The sequence below is a fragment of the Patella vulgata genome, chromosome 9, assembly GCF_932274485.2.
Source record: "Patella vulgata chromosome 9, xgPatVulg1.2, whole genome shotgun sequence".
In the NCBI taxonomy this organism is placed as follows: domain Eukaryota; kingdom Metazoa; phylum Mollusca; class Gastropoda; family Patellidae; genus Patella; species Patella vulgata.
In genome coordinates this window covers 16,710,401-16,733,489 of record NC_065887.2, presented here as the reverse complement: position 1 = coordinate 16,733,489, position 23,089 = coordinate 16,710,401, and the positions used below count along the sequence as shown (strand labels likewise).

General features: G+C 36.4%; 1 protein-coding gene across 1 annotated transcript; it reads left to right on the top strand.

Annotated features, from left to right (window-relative positions):
* The first annotated feature begins 11,873 nt into the window (after positions 1–11,873).
* Positions 11,874–22,564, top strand: LOC126832376 (uncharacterized). The gene is made up of 7 exons (XM_050563129.2): positions 11,874–12,437; positions 14,298–14,464; positions 17,271–17,411; positions 18,003–18,092; positions 18,420–18,626; positions 19,256–19,531; positions 20,092–22,564. The coding sequence occupies exons 1-7, from the start codon at positions 12,268–12,270 to the stop codon at positions 20,274–20,276; spliced, it is 1,236 nt and encodes a 411-aa protein (XP_050419086.1). The 5' UTR covers positions 11,874–12,267; the 3' UTR covers positions 20,277–22,564.
* Positions 22,565–23,089: the final 525 nt, after the last annotated feature.

Sequence of the window (23,089 nt, the reverse complement as noted above, 5' to 3'; positions counted from 1 at the left end):
TCGAATCCCCTGTTGTACGTGACAAGGAGTAGGATCGCCTGTCCAACCTCGTGGGTTTTCTCCGGGTCCTCCGGTTTCCCCCCACTGCTAAAGACCCCTACGCGCAAGCAAATTATTGAAAGAAAATTGAACCATATGTTAGTCCCAAAATGACCTAGTTTGTGTAAAGTGGACGTTAAACCCCATTTCTCTCTCTCTCTCATTTTCGGAAAATTCCAACCGGCCGGCCATATCTACAGGTTAGATTAATGTCCCCTGGACTCGGCCAGATCTCTGTAAAAATCCCCCGAATCTGACTAGAACCTTTCAAAATCGCGCGATATTTAGCTATCCTAACTGCAACATATTGTAATTCCGACTTAAAGATGTCGGGATCCCTACTGGGACCGGAATGTATCCCTACTGATCACGGCTTAAAGGTCTCAAGATTTCCACTAGATCATTTACGGACCAAGATGTCCACTGGAAACAAACTGATCCTTAGTAAAGATCCTTGCTGGAACATTCAGATATTTTGACTTAAAGTATCAAAGACCCGTAATGGAACACGTCGGGATCCTCCCCTGATCCATTTTGAAGTAGGAATCATTATGACGGAACCTGGAACTTAAGATCTCACGTATTAGGGTTCTATAAATAATTAAGTCGGGATCATGAAATGAATGAGGGCACCTTTAAATGAAATAAGCAGGCTACCGAAATAGAAGTTGTTTACTACAAACCGTATTTTTACCACCTTGAACTTCTCACTATTCACTTTTATGCCCTTTTTTTTCGTCTAGACTGAACTAAAAAATATCTACCAAAAGTAATAAATCGGGGTGGTATTCGACGTAGTGCGGTCATGATGATCTTTGTGGTAACAGGTGGCAACCACGTTGGTTAATCTCGAGCAGATTATAAAGGGGAGTTTATGTCTACATTATTACATACCGCACTTCTTTACATCACCGTATTATGAATACCTATCATACGTCAACACATGTTTTTCATCATGTTATGCATTTTAAGGAATTTTATTGAAATTGTTTAATTCGTAATGAGATAGTAGAGAGACGCGGTGGCTTAGTGGGCAAGGCACTGGCTTACTAACATTCGGGTCTCGAGATTTATTTCGGGATTTTACGGCGTTGTTTCACCTTGTCGGTGATGCAGGAAGGGACGTCTGACAGGGGACAGAGGTTCCTCGTACACGTTAGCATGCACGTAAAAGAACCATAGCGCCGCGACTCGGACATAATTTCCACCCATTGCACAGCACACTGTATGGAACATAATATACCCGTCTCCATTAGCCAAGGCGGTGCAGAAAAGTAGCAAGTTACTCTATTTCATTGTTAGATAGGACATACGGTCAAAATGAAATGAAAGGATGTGCGCTTTAACGGCCTTTCTGCACTTGTATAAGATTATCTATGACTAGTATGTTTAATTCCGGTACTATTATATCACCATGGCCATAATAATTACATGGAAATATTTCAAATATGTATATAATATCGAACCCCTTTGTTTTAATTACCGATCGCGTTAGATTGTCAATCATACTGTGGCCCGGGGCAAATATTGCCTTTGAAATACATTGATTACGTCAAATGTTATCATCTGAAAATATGCGATCTACGTCATCAATACATACCTTCTCCCCCTTTTCTCACATACCAATGAACATTTCTAAAATAGTGGCCTTGGGGGCGAATAATAGCGAACCCATCCGCTCGTGTATTCTAATTGAAATATTCTGCACGGTATTGTCAAATTGTTGCGTGGTCGTTGTGATAATTTTATTGATTTCCCTAATCCCCTGTGAATGCATTATTATAAAAAAGGACCCTTAATTTGGGGTGATGGAGAGGCTGTGATTAAGGCGCTGGCTCCATTAATCAGAAGATCCCTAATTTTATCCTGATGTTGGTGGAGACAGGTCCTCGGAATGTTTCCCTGTGTCAGTAGTACAGGACTGAGTGCCAATAGTTCGACTGAGGTCTAGTTATTCGGGGCTCTCATGTACACGTAAAGAACTCTCTCTTACAAATTGAACAGTAGGTGGGCAAGCACATTGCATTGTGTGTGCACTAGTCATCTTTGGCCCTGTTAGTGCAGAAAGACGTTAGCCATGGTGACTCAGCGGGTAGGACGTTGGCTCGCTAACCTGGAGGTCGCGTATTCGATCCCTGCATTGGCCGAGAAAGTTCATCGGAATATTCCGACGTGGTTCGTTCTTGTCAATGTTGCAGGACAAAGGGCATAATTTAGTCGTTAGGATGGTACGAAAACCGAGGTTCCTTGTACACATTTGCGTGCACATCAAAGATCCGCTGTCCGGGTAAAATTTCCCTCATAGCACACTGGCGTATGCACGTCTTCATTATCCCAGTCGGAGCAGACTGTGGGACATTAAACCCCATTTCATTCATTCAATCATTCACCATACTGGCACTCCTGTACGAAATAAATGGGTGTTTCTTCCAGCAAACCGGAAACAGCTGGAAGCATTAATGTCAAGTTTTTAAACTTTTATTTCTATCAAGTTTACTGAACCGAAATTTCATTTGTGATTTTGCATTATCGACCTTTAGCGGATCCACATATATGGGTATGGGATGCTTTCGAAATCGAACCGGGTACATACTTATGAGTGTACGTGTATATCATTATTCGGGGATGAGGCTTAATGACGTGTTCCCAAATGTGTTTAACTTCTTAAAATATGAATTAATAATTCACTCCGTCTATTTATCCTTAATAACACAAATTAGCACCCATAGATCCTATCTGGTGAGCTGGGTGGTCTGGTGGTCTAATGTGCTTTAGATCATAAGGTCTGTCATTGACTCAAGTGGCGTGGTTTCGAGCCTAAGCTTGGCTTGTACGTGACAAGGAGTAGGGTCGCATGTCCAGCCTCGTGGGTTATCTGGTTTAAACCCACTGCTAAAGACCCCAATTGAAATTGAACTGTATGCTGATCCCGAAATAACCTAGTCTGCGTCGAGTAGATCTTAAACCCTTTTAGAGAGTAAGACCTAGATAGCGGCTGTAACAATAGAGGTTCTTAGAATATATGTTGATTTGTGGGGCTTGGCCATGGGTGCATGGTTGAGCAAGAGCAGTAGGGTCGCATGTCCAGCCTCGTGGGTTTTCTCCAGGTTCTCCGGTTTAAACTCACTGCTAAAGACCCCTATTGAAATTGAACTGTATGTTAGTCCCGAAATGACCTAGTTTGTATCGAGTGGACCTTAAACGCCTTTAGAGAGTAAGACCGAGCTAGTGGCTGTAACAATAGAAGTTCTTCGAATATTGAAGACAAACTGTCCAGGTGAGTTAACCGTAATTGCACAAAACTCATTTGGACTTTACCAGCCAAAGGAACCCCTAGGGCTTTATTGACTTTTAAGTAACATAAATAAATATACAGATTGTGTTTATGCCTTTAGAATACACGAGTAGATCTTTTCTGTGCTTCAAAGTACTTGCTGTCAGGTAGGCAAATCCATAAAACTGCTGTACTACCCAGGCGGCCGACGGATTAACCACATGACATCTGGTAGCAACCTGTTTACAAATACGACGATTAATATAGTTGTAGACATAGCTTGAACCGCCGCTAAATACTAACTTAACATAGATATATTGTCTAGGTTCCAGACGAAACAATGCTGGGGCAACGTGTACCTCGACGGCACGACGTGTTTTCCGCCGTGCACCTGATAAACTACGCTAGTCTAGACAGAACACAACGTGTTAAGCCTGGCCTGATCATCACAGCTACAGATTTGATAACAATCCATAACCAACATCAAAGCAATTTCTTGCTAGGTAGGATATCTTTTCAAGGTGTGGGGCCGCCGAGCCGTGGAAAAAAACCAACAAGCGTAATTACAGTTCTCTTGTTAAACGATATCTGAATACCATTTTTTTGCTACGTGATAACAAAGACTTCCCTTGTTAATATTCGGTTGTCAACTAACCTATGATTTGTAACTCTGTTTTTACAAAAAAACACGATTACTTAAGTTATGAATGAAGAGGTTTGTCGCGGGACGTGCACAAAAAATTCCATTCATTCATACATAGATAGTAAATCCGGTAGAAAGCCGACTGGTTTATATCTGTGATGTGAGTAAATATTCATAAAATATTCTCTTTGATCCATTCATGCCCGTAGGGCGTTTTGCTGTACCCGCTACCCTATTCTGCTCCCACAAAAAACTATGATAAACATATTGACTCAGCTAAATCGCACATACAAGTTTATGTAAATTAAAACCGTGTTTATGACAACACAGAATACATCAGGTGATATACACATACCCTATTAAAAAACCAGTTGAGAAATTATAGATTCAAACATCAGCCTAATTAACATAATATGTTAATTTTTGTTTCGAAATGCTAAAAATAAACTTTAACATGGTAGTAGTAGTAGCTATAGTTTTACGTCTGGATATTTTTTAGTTTCTCGCGAATTTTCGGTTCGGATTTCCCTTGCCAGCGGTGCAGGACGAAGGACCTAGCTAGGAACAGTGTCTAGTCGTTGGGATGGGGCGAAAGCTCGAGGCCGTGTTGGCAGTATCATCAATAGTTGGTAAATCTGTCACATGCCCGGACGACAATTTCCACCCTTCGTCACATTCCTCCAGTAAGTCGTGTGGCCTGCTGCAATTTTCTATGAAGAACTGTCTCGAAATGTGCATTCGACGCCCCAAAATGTCCCAAACATGCTCTAACGGGTTGCGGTCTGGGCTCATTGCAGGCCAAGTCAGGACTGCCACGGCATCATTTTGGAAAAAAACTGTCATCCGGGCACGTTGCATGTTTACCCACTATTGATGATTTGTGTGATCAATGTTATCTGTGGACTCAAATTGAGATTTTTGAGCATCATTCACGATGTTGAATTGTGTTTCTGACTCTGCACTTCCATACTTATTGTGACTCAGTTTGGCTCAAATATGGCACCTTGGAATTCTTCCAGAATCATGATTAAAATGGCAAAACTGTATAAACTCTTTACGTTATGGTATTGTCAAATATGTACTCTTGCAAACCACATTTGTTTTTCCGAGGTTATAGTATCGGGGCTTCCGGTCCAAACCTCGTAAAACAAGTCATTGTGAAAAATACAGGGGGTGCTCAATTTTTGGCTTTGTGTATATATCTGTATATAAGATTGCAGTATGTTTATGACTGTCATGTCGTTTCAAAACATCTCACATGTACCAATTTGGTCCAGAAGGCAATATTGCGTCTTTGAAAAATTGTTGCTTCACTCTTTCTATAGAGTCAAATCACACGTTCTTAATGAACGTTAATGATATATTTATAGATAAAAAAAACCAGTGATATTTTGGTAAAATCCTAACCATTGTCAAAATATCCATACAATTCTGTCTGTTTATTGACCTATGGCTGGTAGACCAAATAATGTAATGTTCTCACCCCTGGTCTTGAGAAATGGGGAGGTTTATTCCATATTTGGGATGGAAATTAACGTCAAGGTCAATCTAAGACGTGCAGGGTTATAAAGTAGGGTGTTGAGGTATTCCGATCAGCTATTATTTATTGAGAACGAGAGACCTTCGAAGCCATTTCAGCTTAACAATAAAGTTATATAACCTGTAGTGTTATATATTACGATCACGCGAGGAGAACAAACACAATAAGGAAATGAAAATGAAATGAAATGGGGTTTAACGTCCTACTGTTCTGCTCCTATGCTGGGCTAATGAAGACGGGCATGCGCCATACAGTGTGCTATGAAGGAAATTTTGCCCGGGCAGCGGCACTATCGCCTACTCTAATATCGAATTCCAACTGCCAAGGGATCTTTTACGTGCATTCCAATGTATACACGGGACCTCGGTTTTTCGTCTCATCCGAAGGACTAGACAGCTGTCCTTGTCAGGCCCTCCGTCCTGCATCACTGACAAGGGGGAACCACGCCGGAAAATCTGGATGAACTTTCTCGGCCAATGCAGGGATCGAACACACGACCTCCAAGCTAGCGAGCCAGCGTCTTACCCACTTAGCCACGTGATCCCCAACACAATAAGGAAGTCCGATAGTACTACACACACGGTGTCATTTTCATTGCATCAATAAAGAAGAAATGAAATGAAATGAAATGGGGATTTAACGTTCTAATGTTCTTAACCAATTGGGCTGATGGCGATGTTCACACGCCATTTTATGTGCTATGGGGGACGGGAGGAGATGGGGGGCGTCTAGTGGTTTAACGCGCGTGTTAAATCATAAGGTCTTTCATTGAGTCAAGTGGCGTGGTTTTGATTCCTCGCTTGTACGTGACAAGGAATAGAGTAGCTTGTCCAACCTCGTGGGTTTTCCCCGGGTCAATCGGTTTCCTCTCACTGCTAAAGACCCCTACGCGCAGGGGATATAGTGAAATAAAGTTGTGTTAGTCCCGAAATTACCTAGTTTGTGTCGAATGGACGTTACATCCCATTTCTCTCTAAAATCTCGCTATGGGGGACATTTTGCCAAGAAAGAGGCGTTTTCGCCTACTCTTCACCAAATCCCAAACTGTCAGGAAACGACCTGGGGAATCCACGCTGGAAAAGTCAGAGGAAATTTCTTGACCAATACCGGGTTAGTAAGTGCCTTACTGGCTGACAACTTTGCGGATAATCGAAAGGGTCCCTGAAAAAAAGACTTGTTGATTTTCGTGCAGTTATCACACCAAATTACTCCGACATCAGACAACAATGACCTTTGTCAAAAATATGTGACCTACTGGCTGATACACTATATTGATAAAACGAATCCAAAGAAAAGAAAGGAAAGGGGATTGTGTAAATGTAAGGCGCGAGTTAATGAATGAGTATTAGAATATTGGTTCAATATTGTACCAGGTAGGCATTGAGGAGAAACCATGCGTGTATATCAATTCGCGTAATAATTTCAGTATCCTTCTTGAACCCACAGAATATGTTCATAAGTACACTGTTTGGTTAAAGAGACATTACGTATAGATTGAGGTAGAATAAAATGAAATGAATTGAATTGGTGTTTAAAGGAGGCAAGTCTCAATATCATCCACAGTCTTCGACATTGCAAACACGGCTTATTGGTCAATTTAAATCAAAATTTGTATTGTTATCTTACCGTGAAAAGTTGGACTTTTGATATCAAATGTTTAAGACCAAATGAAAATTTAAAAATTGGCACACGAATCGCGTGCCCGAATGCTTTCTAGCGCCATTTGTAATGAAGCAACTCGACGAACAAGGCTAAACATACCCCACCGGAGAACACTACCGGTGTAGATTGAAATAACCAGACGCCAAAGACTGTAATTCAATTTGGACTACTTAAATATTAAATAATCAATTTAAGTACATTTTAGTGTGCAAAATAGATATTATCCGAATAATGGGTGGCTTTGAGCGGTTCTTTTCACTACTATATGTCAAATTATTTTATTTTGGGCGAAGTTATGAATGTTTGAAGATGTAGCCTAGATAAAGAGCTGACCGTTCTTGCTATAATGGTTCAAAATAGATATTGAAATATGAATATATATGGAATAGATTGTTTATTGTCGTAGCAACGGTACTTGACAACCGAGTCAAAGTCTAGATTATCCATTTATGAGTGTTTGAAGTTTGGACAAGAAATAGCCGATTGTCAAGTATCATTGCCATAAGATAAGAATTATTGCACAGTGTTATGAATGTTGGAAGTTTTAACAAACTAAATAGTCTCCGACGATTGCCGATTGACACGATAATAAACGAAGGCTGGGTTGTCGGCATATCTATCGTGAGTACCTGACATACTATCGTTTAACGCGTGTATGACGGGCATTGTCTGCATATTTAATCAATGATTGATTAAGGACTGGTCATAACATTTGAAGATCTGCAATAGACAGATTCACCTCTTGCGTTATACATCTTTATTCAAATAATTGAGACATTTGTTAATAAAGTTACGAAAGACGGAGACCGTAAATTTTCCAGTTTTTTGATGACGAATGCATATTATCTCAAAGAAAGAAAACACATTATTTATAATATAATAATACCCATTTCTCTGAGTGGTTTAAGTATTTTTTTAAACCCAGAGGTATTTCTTCGAACACGAGTTGGGGAATTTAATTTTTGCCTTAAGAAGAATGTATTGTTCGTAAATCTTTAAACGAAGAAAGGGTCCCGCATTTCTAAGCTAATAAATTGCAGTTTTGGATGCAAAAAATATTTTACACATCGTTATAATGTTTATTCGGTCGTTTCGTTTACAATGAACGTATTATATTAACAGGGAGTGAATGGTGAAGTGGAGAAATGTAGAGCAAATATGCAATTATGGAATTGAGAATGATATAATATGCATATTTGAATAATCAGTTCCATTGTAAAGAAATGATGCATTCATAACACAACTTTATAGATTACATGTCTTTTATATAATCATGTATACGTACATTTATATAAATTTCAGTTCTTCAAGTGTACATGTAAGGTTTTATTAAAAATATTTCATTTAAAGTGACGCTTTATAAAATATGTACAGTTATGTAAGATTTACATGTAAACAAAGAGCTTGGCGTTATTACTATAATAGTTCAAAACTAGAATATATTGAAAATTTTAGTCAAATTACTCTCTTCTTAGCGAAGTTATGAGAGTTTGAATTTTGACAAGATAGTAAACAAAGTCTCTATTATCCATTTTAGCGTTAAATAATAAAATGGCGACGCTTGTCCAATCCACATAATAGCTATGCCACCCGATGGCCTAGAGAGTTGATTATGGGCTTGTACACTCGGCAAACCCCAGCAAACTCCCCTATATCTAGCCTTGGCTCTATGATGAAGTCCACCATTGGAACTACTTTGAAGAATGTTTTATCATACAAAGCTTTCAAAGCCTGAAGCTGTTTTTCTATCAAGTTTATCCTATTTTGAACTGAAATTTCTACACACTCTTCGAACGACGCAATTTTGAGAACTCCTTTCTAAAAGCGACAAGTTTTCCTAGTAAGTTATAAGGTGCCGCAACGCTATTGTACGTGTGTAGCTACATATCGCTTACCGCCGAGACTAGATGTAGAGTACTGGAATCTGCCGAGGTTTGCCGAGTGTGGGCTTGCAATGTGATTAATTTATACTGAACAGATGATACTGAACAGCAAATTAGAATTATTATGATTTGCGCTTCACAATTTAGGTAAATATACATTATGCAAGAGCTAAATATGCCTATTGTGGGTCTTTCTTTAGGCCTGAAATGTTATATAATCTATTAATTAGACATTTATTAACACGACAAGGCCATAATCAACTCTCGACGCTATCTGATGGGTCCGATTTCCATTAGATTTGAATCCGATCTGTCGTTCAATTGTCTATTCTTCATAATAATTATTTTCGTCATTTAATAAATTATATATATATATATATATATTTTATTTTTGTTTTGGGCCACAAGCGCTGCCAGTCTTCTTCTTTCGTCTGATCTTGATGAAACTTGACATGTTGATTCTTGGACAATTGCGCATCGATTGACGGTCTTCTATTTTTGATATGTCGCAATTCCAAGATGGCTACGACAAACAATTTTTTTAAAAGAGAATATATTTATCGCAAAAATAGAAATGCTACTTTAATATTAATTGTTTTTTTATTTTATTTTTTTAAAAGTCATGTCGGGTTGATACGGTGCAATTATGCTACACAAATGGGCCCCCTCATAAATATATAATTAAGCCCTCTTTACAAAACTATATCTAGGTATGCTTGTATACGTATTTATTAGTTGGAGATGAATTAGCTGTCGAGGAAATGTAAACAAACTATACTTCACAAATATTTACAATCAAAATCCAGACCAAGTAACCTTCTGTCTGGGTCACACTATATTCCCACCAAAATTACAAAAGGCAAAAACCACAAAAATTTAACAATAATTATACCGTAATTTAACTCTTTTTTTTATTTTTACAACGCACTGAATTACATATAGTTGGATTAGTCTATGTCTCAAGAGTTATTCTCGTTGCTATGTTTGAGTATTGAAATGAGTTGCCTATTCGGACATATTTACATTGTATTACCGGGACTCAAATTTAAAGATACATTATGGAAGATTAGATAAAGAACTGGCAGTTCTCATTATAATAGTTAAAAACTAGTTAATGTAAAGGGAATTTGCTGAAAATTTCAGTCAAATTGATCCACTCTGAACCGCGAATTTTCGACCTAGCCTCGATCATCATTACGGAAGTCGGTACGATAAAAAACTAGTCTCGATTTTCCATTTCATGATTAAAAAATGAATGGAAGTCGAACAGGAAATCGGAACCTAATCCAATAAACATCACAGGCTAGCGATTACACCGAGAGTTGGTTATGGTCTGGATAAGTTAATTAATAATTAATTTCTAATTAATAATTTAGATAACATTTCAGGCCTAAAGAAAGACCTGCAATAGGCAGATTTAGCTCTTGCATAATGTATGTTTAAGCATGTAAATCTGGTCTGTTCTTTGGCTACATTCGTGAAATGGCATAGTTACCAAAAAGCCTTAATGTTTTAGGGTACGTTTCCTGAAATTAAGGAGGCAAGTCTTTAACTCAATACCATCCACAGTCTTTGACATTGCAAACACGACTTATTGGTCAATTTAAATCAACATTGATGTTGTTATCTTACCGTGCAAAGATGGACTTCTAATATCCAATATTTAAGACACAATGAAAATTTTAAAATTGGCACACGAATCTCGTGCCAGAATGCTTTCGAATGCCATTTGTAATGAAGCGACTCGATGAACGAGGCTAAACATATCCCACAGGAGAATACTACCGATGTAGACTGGATTAGACGCCAAAGACTGCCATTCAGTTTGGACTCTTAGCGTATTTCGCCGAACATAACTGATTAGAAATTACACTGAAAACAGAAACAATTGAATGTAAATTAGTTTATATACATTCATATTACATTATTATATGTGTTGCGACCCATTTGTGCCCATTTCTAAGTGCCAAAGAATAGCGATTTAGCTCCTTTAATATCTATAGGGTGAATAATAAATCTAATACAGAAAGACGGTCCATATGGCTGACAAAACTTTTTCTTACGGTTGGGTGACGCAATAAAACAATTATTTTTGCACCTTTTTTTCTCTTCCTCACCCTCACCTAAGTCGCACCATCGACATAATTATCGTTAACATAGTTACCAAAACTGCTGCTGCTGCGGGAACGATAAAGATCAAGACGACGATGACAATGATGAAGATAGATCATGATGATGAAAAGGAAGACGATCGTATAAAGGGATTAAAATCCTAAAAAAAAATATTGGTAAAGGAAATATGCGTAATTTTGTCCATCAAACTGTTATTATGATCGCGGCAACGGTGGCGTAATTCTTCATACATATTATTGTTAGCTATGTGAACTTCTCAAATGAGAATGTGGACATTTGGGTGCTTCAAAAAGAGTAAGCACGGTCTGCTTTGTGTACGACGCCTGATCATGATTGAATTTTTGCGATTTTCGAGTCGAAAAAACATAAATAAAATTTAGGTATGTAGATATTTGTCTACTAATCTTTTATTAAATATATATATATATTTTTCACCATTAATCTTTTAACAAAATTTGTACTTCTCTAGAATTAGTCAAGTAAATTTCAAAACCTATATCTAAGGTGGGTTTTAGAATGGATGGTTCTAGAATTATTCAAATCTTTGGTTACTAGACATAGAGGCGGGATTAACCCTCTCGGCCAGACAACGTTTTCACAAGATAGCTGTGTTCATTCGTCTTTTTTTCATTAAGATGGGTCTGTCTGGGCGGGGATAGACTGTGTACTAAAATTGGCAAGAATCATTTGTAGTACACTAAAGTCTGGACCACACGCAAATTAAACGTCACAACAAGCCCCACAAATATAAAATCAACAACACCTCGCATTCGTCAGAATCTTGCCGCCATCTGAAGTGGGCAGACGTGTGAATGAAGAGAGCTCTGACAGACCACGAACAAACCACGAGTGAATGAGCAAAGTCATTGAGGTGAAACGAGCTTGTATTATTATTACTACTACGAGAAGCCACGAATACGGACGTCAACCACTAGAGCATAACAGTGTATGAAACATCAATTATCATTCATATTTAACGAACTAGTTTATTTATCCGTTTTCTTTATTGAAAAAAAAAATCAAAAACTTTTTTGTTGTGAAAAATTAGGAATTAAACTTTTAAATTGAAAAGAAATTGCAATACGCGTAAAACATGCTTGAAAAGATTTTGGGAGTAGAATTAATTCTACTAACATGTGTGCATCACTTTTCAATTGCACAAATTTCCAGTCAGCCGCAAGCGGATATTGAAGAATTTTCAAATTCGACAAATTCTCTACCAACTGAAGAATCTGCTGACCACAACATCAGAATGCGACAAAGGTAAGAATATAGATATTTCAAAATATATAAAATATTAATAAAGCTTAATATAAATAATTAATTATCAATTGTGAATTTAAAAAGAAAAATGCTAAAAGCTTTACATTTGATAAGCATGGCAATGTTATATAATTTGTAGTATAAAACACGTGTTTCTATCAAATATGCGTAGAATTTGAGTAAATATTAAAAATTGTTTATTGTTCCTATAAATATGTCTTAGTTTGACGGATTTACAGATTTTCGTGAGAAAATTGCATCATACACGCTACAGATTACATCACGTTCACGATGAAAAGCCCACGAATAGTATAGGTGATTACCTCAGGGTGCGCCACTTCCACCTTACGTATTTATCTTGTTTACAAACATATTTGTAAAAGCTGCGATCGATTTTCGTGAATAATTAACCTAGTTTGTGATATAATAGAAACGATGAACAGTCCATTACTTTGCAATACGCATTTCATATAAATGAGTCTGTTTTTCTTTTTTAAAATAAGATTTCCTGCAAAAATTGATAAGAAAGGGTTCATCGTTCTAAAACATTTTGGGGGGTGAAAACATTAATATTGCGATGTTTTGTATAAGAATAAAAATATCAATTTGAAAAAATTCTTTCTTACAAACATTGTCAACAAAAAAGAACAGGGTTTTTTTTTAGCTTTTCGTTTTTGGTCATAAATCTAGGTCAGGGACTGTAAACAAAAATAGTATTAAATCATTGGATTGACCTTCTGGCCCTGTCCAGCAAGTAGTATTCCACTTCTTTCTTGGCAAAACGCCTAGTTATTGCACTATTTTGAATTGTTGCCAAAAGGTCGAGATGGACGAGATGATGTTGTACTTTACATTGGAAAATAGATTCATATATAACACAAGGAAAATTTCTTTCAAGCGTAAACAATGAATAATACAGGGTCTCCGTAGCTTTAAAGTTTATCGGGGTTTAAAAAAAAACGAAACAAAACAAACTAAAACCAATTTAAAAAAAAAAAAAACAAACAAAAAAAACCCGACAACAACAACAAATAAACAACATCTGTACTATTGTGTTTTCCGTGTGGTCAACATGTTTTCCACAAAACAGGACATCTGAAACCTGAAATCAGACACACTTGACAGTGATTTGGTTATTAAATAAATCATACGTAATTTCCTTTTTCAAAACTCTGTTCCAAATCTGTTGTGCCAAATTACTTTTTCAATTTAATTTCCAAATTATGTAAACTCATGCTAAAATACGAATTCTAAAAGGGCAAAAAAGAAAAAAATATTCTTTCGGTCTGGAAATTTCCAATCACATAATGAGGACTACATGTACTTCGAGACAGACTCAGACAATAAACAAGCATGGATGCCCCAGACGTCTGCTCAAGTTAACTGACCAGACATTGACCTTCAATGACCTTATTTACAAATATAGACGTTGAATGGTCATCAGTGAATGAAATGAACATGTTGAAGTATCAATACCATGCTGTTTGCTGATCACGACGGATGCTTTCTGAACGATATGGTTCACGCCCCTTAAATTGCCAAGCACATGTCTTAATACTTAATACCGGCATTGTCAACTCTAGTCTCCAAAGTTTATTTCAAATTTAATAAAAAAAAACCCTGTTACCACAATATAAATTTTAATTTGAAATCAGAAAAGGAGTTATTTAAGTTATTGAAATATTTTAATAGAAAAACTCCTCTTGTTACGAAAAATAGTTGGAATTTGTTGTTTTTAAGAACTAATAAATGGATATATTTAGATCGAAAAAAACGTATCACTGCCCGGGAGTGTGAATGAATTGTTATTAATTTGTAATCAGACTGAATTTTATTAATGTTTATTTATATTTTATGTAGATATCGTGAATACAGACTGAATATGATACGCCAACAGATATTGAACACTTTAGGTTGGAGTAAACCCCCGACAATAGACTTTGAAACCAGAGAAAATCTGTTCTCTAACCCGTCCATTACACCACAAGGCAGATTTATCCATGAGAAACAATGCTTTGCCTCACGATGTAAGTACATGTATACAATATCTTTAAGAAAGAGCGGGCTCACGGTGGCTAAATGGATAAGACGCTGGCTCGTTAGCCTGGAGGTCGAGTGTTCGATTCACGCATTAGCCGAGAAAGTTCATCGATGTTTCCGACGTGGTTTCCCCCCTTGTCAGTGATGCAGGACGAAGGGTCGGACAAGGACAAGTGTCTAGTCGTTCGGATGGGACGGAAAACCGAGGGCTCTTGTATACAATGGCGTGCACGTAATTTAATTTTATTTCAATAATTCGCTTGCGCGTAGGGGTCTTTAGCAGTGGGAGGAAAGCGGGGGACCCGGAGAAAACCCACGAGGTTGGACTGGCGACCCTACTCCTTGTCACGTACAACCGGGGATTCGAAACCACGCCAGTTGACTCAATGACAGGCCTTATGATACAGCACGCACGTGCTAACCATTCGCCCCCCCCCCCCCCTAATTGTGTACATATATGCAAGAGCTAAATCTGCCTATTGCAGGTATTCTGCCTATTGTAGTTAACATTTCGCCTTGAAACAATCAAGCCATTTTTCTGAAAGATACATTATGTAAAATTTAGATAAAGGGCTGACCGATCTTGCTATATTATTTCAAAATAGATATTGAAAAATGAATATATTTAAAATTTAATACAAATTACTTTATTCTGTGTGAAGTTATGACTATTTGAAGATGTGGCGTGCTTGACAACCGAGCCAAAGTCTAGATTATCCATTTATGAGTGTTTGAAGTTTTGACAAGAAATATCCGATTGTCAAGTATCATTGCTATGATAATAAGCGAAATTTCAACTAACGCAATTATTTCACCCTCACTCCTGGAGTTTGCCAGAGGGTATTGATAAAATTACCTTCCGGTATTACGCCCTAAATATTTTATTCCTCCAAGTTAAAAACATCCCATGTCATAATAATACATATAATGCTACTACGGAGTTTAAAAAGGCGTAATGGACGTCACGGTGGCAGTGGGTAAGACGCTGGCTCACTAGCCTGGAGGTCAGGTGTTCGATCCCTGCACTAGCCGAGAAAGTTCATCCAGATTTTCCGGCGTGGTTCCCCTAGTCAGTGATGGGACGAAAAACCGAAGTTCCGCGTACACATTTGGCTTGCACGTAAAAACAAATCCCTTGACAGTTGGAATTCGATATAAGAGTAGGTCGTAGTGCCGCTGTCCGGGCAAAATTTCCCTTATAGCACACTGTGTGGTGTATGCCATCTTCATTAGCCCAATTCGGAGCAGAAAAATAGGACGTTAAATCCCGTTTCATTTCATTTCATTTCATTTAAAAGGCGTAACACCCAAACCCATAAGGCCTACCCACAGTTTTCGATATTACAAGCACCAATTACTGGTCCATTATCGTGAAAATATGGGCTCTTAATATCAAATAATTAATACACAATGACCAATGTTAAAAGCATCATTTGTAATGTCAAGTCAAACTGCCGATGTACACCGGACTACCCAGGCGCCGTCGACTGCCATTCAATTTGAATTGCTCACTTATTTCGATGAACATAACTGATTTTTAATTAAAAAAAATAGCAAGATAAATGTAAACCAGTTTATATAGATTCATACTGCATATACATTACTATGTTCTTTTTAGACCATTTTCGTTCATTTAGTGGGGATACGGTGGCCCAGTGAGTCAGACGTTGTCTTCGCTAAATTGGAGGGCCGGTATTTGATCCCGGTGTTGGCCTAGGAAGTTCATCGGGAATTATTCGGCGTTGAGCGAAAAACCGAGGTCCCGTGTACAACTTGGCTTGTATATGTATAAAACAACATTTGGCAGTTGGAATTCGAAAGTAAGCCGCAGCGTCGCTGCACGGGCAAAATATCCCCTATACCACATTGTATGCCCGTCTTCATTAGCCCTGTCGGAGCAGAACAGTAGGCGTTAAACCCCATTTCATTTCCTTTTTTCGTTCACTCTATGCTTCAAAGAAAATATATTTAGCTGCTTTAAAACTCTGGTTCACACAGGCTGATATTGTAAATAGGCCTATGTTTAACAGATGTGGTCCACTCCTTCCTTTTATAGTACCATATCCTGTTATTATTTTCTATTTTAAATATTTGTAAAGTGTTGAAATAGTTCGCCACCTACAAGAACATACGACATTGTTTACTGTTTCTAGTATTTCAGTAGAATCTGGAATATTAATGCACACCAGACGTCATTTTCCTAAGTCGGTAGACAAAACAGAAACTGTGTAAACACAAACAACAAAAATTTTATTCGTGTATATGTTAAAATTACGAATTTAAGAATGACAGAATGGTAGCTCACTTCCTAGCTATTGTCGTTCACTTAGCTGAGGTGTTGGGTGGCCGAATGGTAAGATCTATTTGTTAAGGCCAACTCAATTTTCGTCAAGGTCGCTGAGATGTAAATAAGCTTAGGGCACGTGATTGTTGGCGAGATTGTAGGTTAGTGTTAGGGTAAGCGTTAGGGCTATGTCCGGGGTTAACGTTAGGGTTGGGATTAGCGCTAGCCCTGTTTACACCTCGTGATCTTTTGACCAAACTTGAAGTTGGCCTTATCAATTAGATCTAACCCGTGGCCGAATGGTCTACGTTCAAACGAATTATTGAAATAAAATTACGTCGAGTGGACGTTAAACCCGATCTCTCTCTCTCTCTCTCTCTCTCTCTCTCTCTCTCTCTCTCTCTCTCCCTCTCTCTCTTACGCCTTCTTTGTTATTTTTATTTTTATTTATCTTTTTCATACGAATCGAATCTGAAAAGTATTCTATTGTTTGTTATCTCCTTTTTCAGGTGATGTACCCGACTCCATAGATTATTCATTATGGACAGAGAACTCTAATGTTTTACATCTATATCAAGACGTACCAGAATTAAATAATCGTAAACAACTAACCTCGGCTACACTTAGGCTTTATATCAGATACAATGCTGGTGGGTTCATAAGTTTCATTATTTTTTATTATATTATTAAAGTATTTGAATAGCGCTCCCTTTCCCAAAATGTGGGAGCCGCTAACCAGCATGTCTCGGTTTCGCTCCCTGTATTGGTCGAGAAAGTTTGCCGGCGTCGTTACCCCAAAGTAGTCGAGGGATTGGCAAGGACAGCATGTAGTCGTTTGGGTGATATGAAAAACCGAGATCCCACGCACACGTTTACGTGCACGTAAAAGACCCATAGTCGGTCCAGAACAGTGGGACATTAAACCCCATTTCATTTATTACTTAAACATTAAAGCATTTATATAGCGCACGCTTTCATAAAATGTGTTCAGATGCGCTGTACAATATACATTACAAAAAAGTAAAAACAAATACATTTAAAAACGTGGAATGGAAGGAGAACAGTTACATATGAAAAAACTCTATAAATAAAATCACACATTTAAGAACTCTTGAATTATTGGCATTGCAAGCCGAATTCAAACTTTGTTTTGATCAAATTTTCTGCATTTCAGTATGATTAATAACATAATTGTGGCTTATGCAGAGAATACAAAACATTAACTCTTACATTATTTTCAGGCAATGCAAATGGACGTGGAAGTTCCCGACTTCTTATTTCCGTATCTCAGTTTCTAAGACCACTTCATATCCGTAGACGTGGTGGCAGAGGTAAGATCTAAATTTATTACCTCATATTCTGATTCCTTTCACAATGCAGTAAAGAAAAGTATAGCATAGTAAGTAGGACGTTGAACTCCATTTCACAATGTTATTAGGCAGCACAGTGAATCTTTACACTTAAGAACTTGTCGTTTTAAAACATTGGTACCTTCGACAAGGGTCTCCACTTTTAATTTACGTATTTAATATCTGTGCCAAAATGATCAGAAATTTTCGTTCTACGACCCTTTTATAAGTTTGAAGTTTTAGGCTATATCTACTTTTAAATATTGTAAATCAACAGCTATATATATCCCACATTTCCTTCATTTTCAGTTATCAATCGTAAACGTTTAATTGATGCAAAAATGGTGAACTGGGAAGGTGCCTCGTGGGTTGTACTGAATGTTAAAGATGCTGTTAGCGAGTGGATAACAGGTTCCAGAGAAAACTACGGTCTAGCTGTAGCTGTTAAAGATGAGAATGAGAATGAAGTAAATGCGTCCATGTTATTTGAACAAATTGATTGTTACAGTCCATCAAGTAAGTAGATGTTGTTTATTTATTGAAAACAGAACTATACATTCTAATAATATTAGTCATGGTGCGAGGTAATGTTTGAAAAACTGACTGTAAATTATATCCTGAGTACCAATCTTCTAGAGACTGTTTGCATACCAGTTCATAAAAAAACGTTGAAAATTGAAGAATAAACGGACCCCCCAAACTGGGTGAAAACGTTAAACTTCTTTATGGGCACTGAGTCTATCATACTCGTTGGTTCCTGCTCATTTCACCCTGTCTGATTACAAACAATACGGCATGAGTTGGAATGTTATTTTATACATGTAATAAGTGCAGGAGGACCGCACCACACATAGCCAAAACCCATAAGACACGCAAACTACACGGCCATTACAAGCAATAATCTACAATTAATCGTCTATGAAGTTATTGACATTTTTAATATAGTGTGTGCATCGTGCATTTTTCCTTGTCTGTCAACTTTTTCAATACTTAGGGCGATATTGACAAAGAATACTTTGCGGGTTATTGTCGGTACATGTAATTATTAGTACCGTTTCCATGCGTACTTAGTCATTAATTTTCTCAAGTTTTCTATGACAAAGATCGTTTCTAATGGCGTTGGGTTTTTTTTTTGTTTGTTTTAGATATTGGTTGTCGCGAGGAAGAAGATATTAATGAGCGAGGTACTATATGGACTGTTGGTAGTTACCCATATCTACAAATTGCTACTAAAGAAAGGGTTAGACATAGACACAGACGTCAAGCCGTTAATACCTTCACAAAAACAACAGACAGTACACAGCTTATTTTCAAGAACACTCAACGATCTTCTCCTCAAACCGTTGAAGAAAATACATACCAAAGACACCGATTAAGAGATTCGGGATGTGAAGGAAAATTAATAGTTAAGCAAATAAAAGGTGTGTATTCTATATATAGTTTTTAAATGTTAATATTTTTAAAGTCTGATATACATAATTTTGATTAAAAGTTAAAACTTTCTTTCCGCTATATAAAGGGAGATCATGCGTGGTAACTATGAAGTGTATTAGGGCCAAATGAATAAAAGAACCATACTAAATTCTAATTAGGATCTTAAATAGGATTTAGTATATCCTAATTAGAGCTTAATGAGATTAAGCTTCCAGATTACCCTTACCCTTGCTGCTTTGGATGTATTTTAAAGTTGAATTAGATTTTCTGTTTTTAGTCAATTTTTCAAAAGAAAATCAACATCGTTTCTTCCGGGACAACATATTGATATTCTATTGAGTGGTCGAGTGGTTTATGATCAGGCGACGTGGTCCTGCACCACTGACAAGGGGAAACCACACTAAGACCGGAATCGAGCTCCGTACCTCCTGATTAGTGGCTCAGCGCCTTTACCCACTGAGCCATTTGTTCTGATTGCTTCTAGAATATAAAACATATTTATAAATAAAAAGAAATCTATAAAAACGGAATGTATTATTTTTTTCAGACAGTAATATCATTACGCCCAGAACGTATACGACATTACAATGCAGTGGTTCTTGCACGGGAGGTAAAGCGTGCCAAGCTTCAAGATTTGAAAAAGTAAAAGGGCTCGTTTTTACGTCGGATGGAACATTATCATACCAGGATACTAGTATTGTCAGAGCGGTGGAATGTTCATGTCAGTCTTAAAATAAAACTGTAATTTATATATTATTCAAATTATTTAATATTTATGTAAATAGTCATTGTGACAATTGTTTGATTATGTTAGTACACCAATTTATGTTTCATTTGATATTAAAGTCATCGACCCGGTTTGGAATTGACATTTTTGATTAGTGCTAATTAGCTTAATGAACCATATCTATAGAAGAACATTATAACAATTAATTGTAATTTTTATTCATCATATATTATGATACATATATAATTGTATGAGATGTTTGAGGCAGCTATGTGAATGTGTACTTTTGCTTTTATTCAGTTGTGTTAGTATTTAGATAATTAGAGAAAACCACCACAATATTCATTCTATCCCAAAGTTCCAAATGTTTGCATTTAGATTTGTAATTTCCCGAAAAAAGGGACATTTTGAAACCAAACAAATAAATCCCTTGCAAAAGTTGTCTAACTGTAGTATTTATTTTAATTATTCCCTGCAAATGTTTTCATTTGGATTTGAAGTTTTTTTTAGAAAAATAGGGAAAAATAAAAGAAAAAATATATTTCAGTGCTTAGACATTGTATAGTTTTGTGTTTATGTCGAGCTTTATTAATTGCTTTTTGTGCAAGTTTCATAATATAACCTATCATATATAGCTTTAAGTAGAGCTTTAAATCATTATCTACCTCAACCATTATTATGGTCAGCTGTCATTTTGTTCGTGGAATTATATGGTTTTATCATAATATTCTAACGATTGTTTAAATATTGTTTCTTTATATCTAATTACATACATTGAATTTATATATCTGTATAAGTAATGTTTTGTTTATTTTTTATTGTTTAGTTATTTTATTCGAATAGCATCTTGCATAATATTTGAAATTTAATTTCCTTTGCATAAAAAAGAAATTATTTCATTAAAATGCAAGCATTTGAATGAAAAGATAAATTATATTTGCAATGAATAAAACTTTTTGAAAACTTGATATGTATTTGCATTGCAAATAAGGCTCAATATAATATCAATTAAAGCAAAATTATGAATGAAAAATTGAACTTCATATGAATGAAAAATTGAACTTCATTTGAATGAAAAATTGAACTTTATATAATTGAAAATTTGGATTTCATATAATTATATTTGAAAAAAAAACCCAAGAAATTAAATTCTGTTGATTTTTTTTTATGATGTTATGTTTAATTTGAATAAAAAGTAATTAAGTATAATTTTATTCGTTCTAATAGAATATTATTTATTCTCATATTTCTTTGTTTGATAGCAATACCGCTTGAATCAGTCAATCTGCTGGAATATATTTATGCTTATTTAACTAATATTGATATTGTATATTTTGGTGAAACTTTCCCCTCCAGTGTATATGGGGGTACAATGGCAGCAATATTTCATAGAATTGTATATAACGTGTATATAATGTTTTTGTTTTGTATATTTTGGAGAAGTTTTTTATAAGTTAAGGATAAGTTTGGATTGGTGCGATAATAAACAAAGTCTCGATTATCCAGTTTAACGCAAGATTCTTAATTTGCGACGTTGTTCTAATCTATTCAATATCATAGATAACCTAGATAGTGGATTGTGGGCTTGTAAATAAATGTATAAATAATAGTTTATATAACATTTGAAGCCAAAAACAGACAGATTTAGCTCTTGCATAATGCATCTTTATTAGCTTTGATAAAGAACTGTTCGTTCTTGCAATAATCGTTCAAAAATAGATAATGTTAAATAAATATATTGAAAGTTTCTTCCAAATTACTTTATTATGGCCGTTTGGAGTTTTGACAAGAATGTTTATTATCTTAACAACGGTACTTGTTATTTGAGACTTAGCCTCGCTTCGTCATTTTTAATTTAAATCAATAAATGACCAGGTTTAAATCCGTTAAAATCTCGGCCATCCAATGCCTAGAGAGTTGATTATAGGCTTGTCATGTAATAAATGTCTATAAGGGGTGTCGTGTAATTCCGTCACGGTGGAATCCATGATATAATAGTTTATATGACCTTTGAAGGCATAATAAAGACCTGCAATAGGCAGATTTAGCTCTTATACAATGTATTTTTAATAAAATCATCCAAATGTGTAGTTCGTTAATTTTATGGATCTGAATATAGAACTTATTTCCAAGGTCTTTAGACGTGTCATTTTACAATGGTGGGAAGGAATTAATGTGCCTTCGTTATATATATTATATTATATATACTTTCTTATCTACAGAAGTTTTCTTTTGTATTCGTATGTGTTGATTATAGCATAAACATGTTTAATAAATATCATAATAGTTTTAAATCTTTACTGCTATTGTTTTATTGTCCGAATTAACAAACTGCTCAACAAAATAAAGCCGTTTCCAGTGTTAAATATCGTATATCTATACCAAGTCGTATAAAAGTTGATTTGATAGTTTGTATGGTCAACACTGCAGATGCCGGATAGGCATATATGTTTAGATCTATCTTCAAGCCAGAACAGCTCTGTCTTGTCAGCAGTTCAATGAATGAATGAAATGGGGTTTAACGTCCTACTATTTTGAGCGGACAGGGCTAAGGAAAACGGCAATACGCCATACAGTGTGCTATGAGGGAAATTTTGCCTGGGCAGCAACGCAACCGCCTACAGAGAGAGAGAGAGAGAGAGAAATGGGGTTTAACGCCCACTCAACACAAACTAAGTCATTTCGGGACTAACAATAACATATGGTTCAATTTTATTTCAATAATTCGCTTGCGCGTAGGGGTCTTTAGCAGTGGGAGGAAACCGGAGGACCCGGAGAAAACCCATGAGATTGGCCAGGTGACCCTACTCCTTGTCAG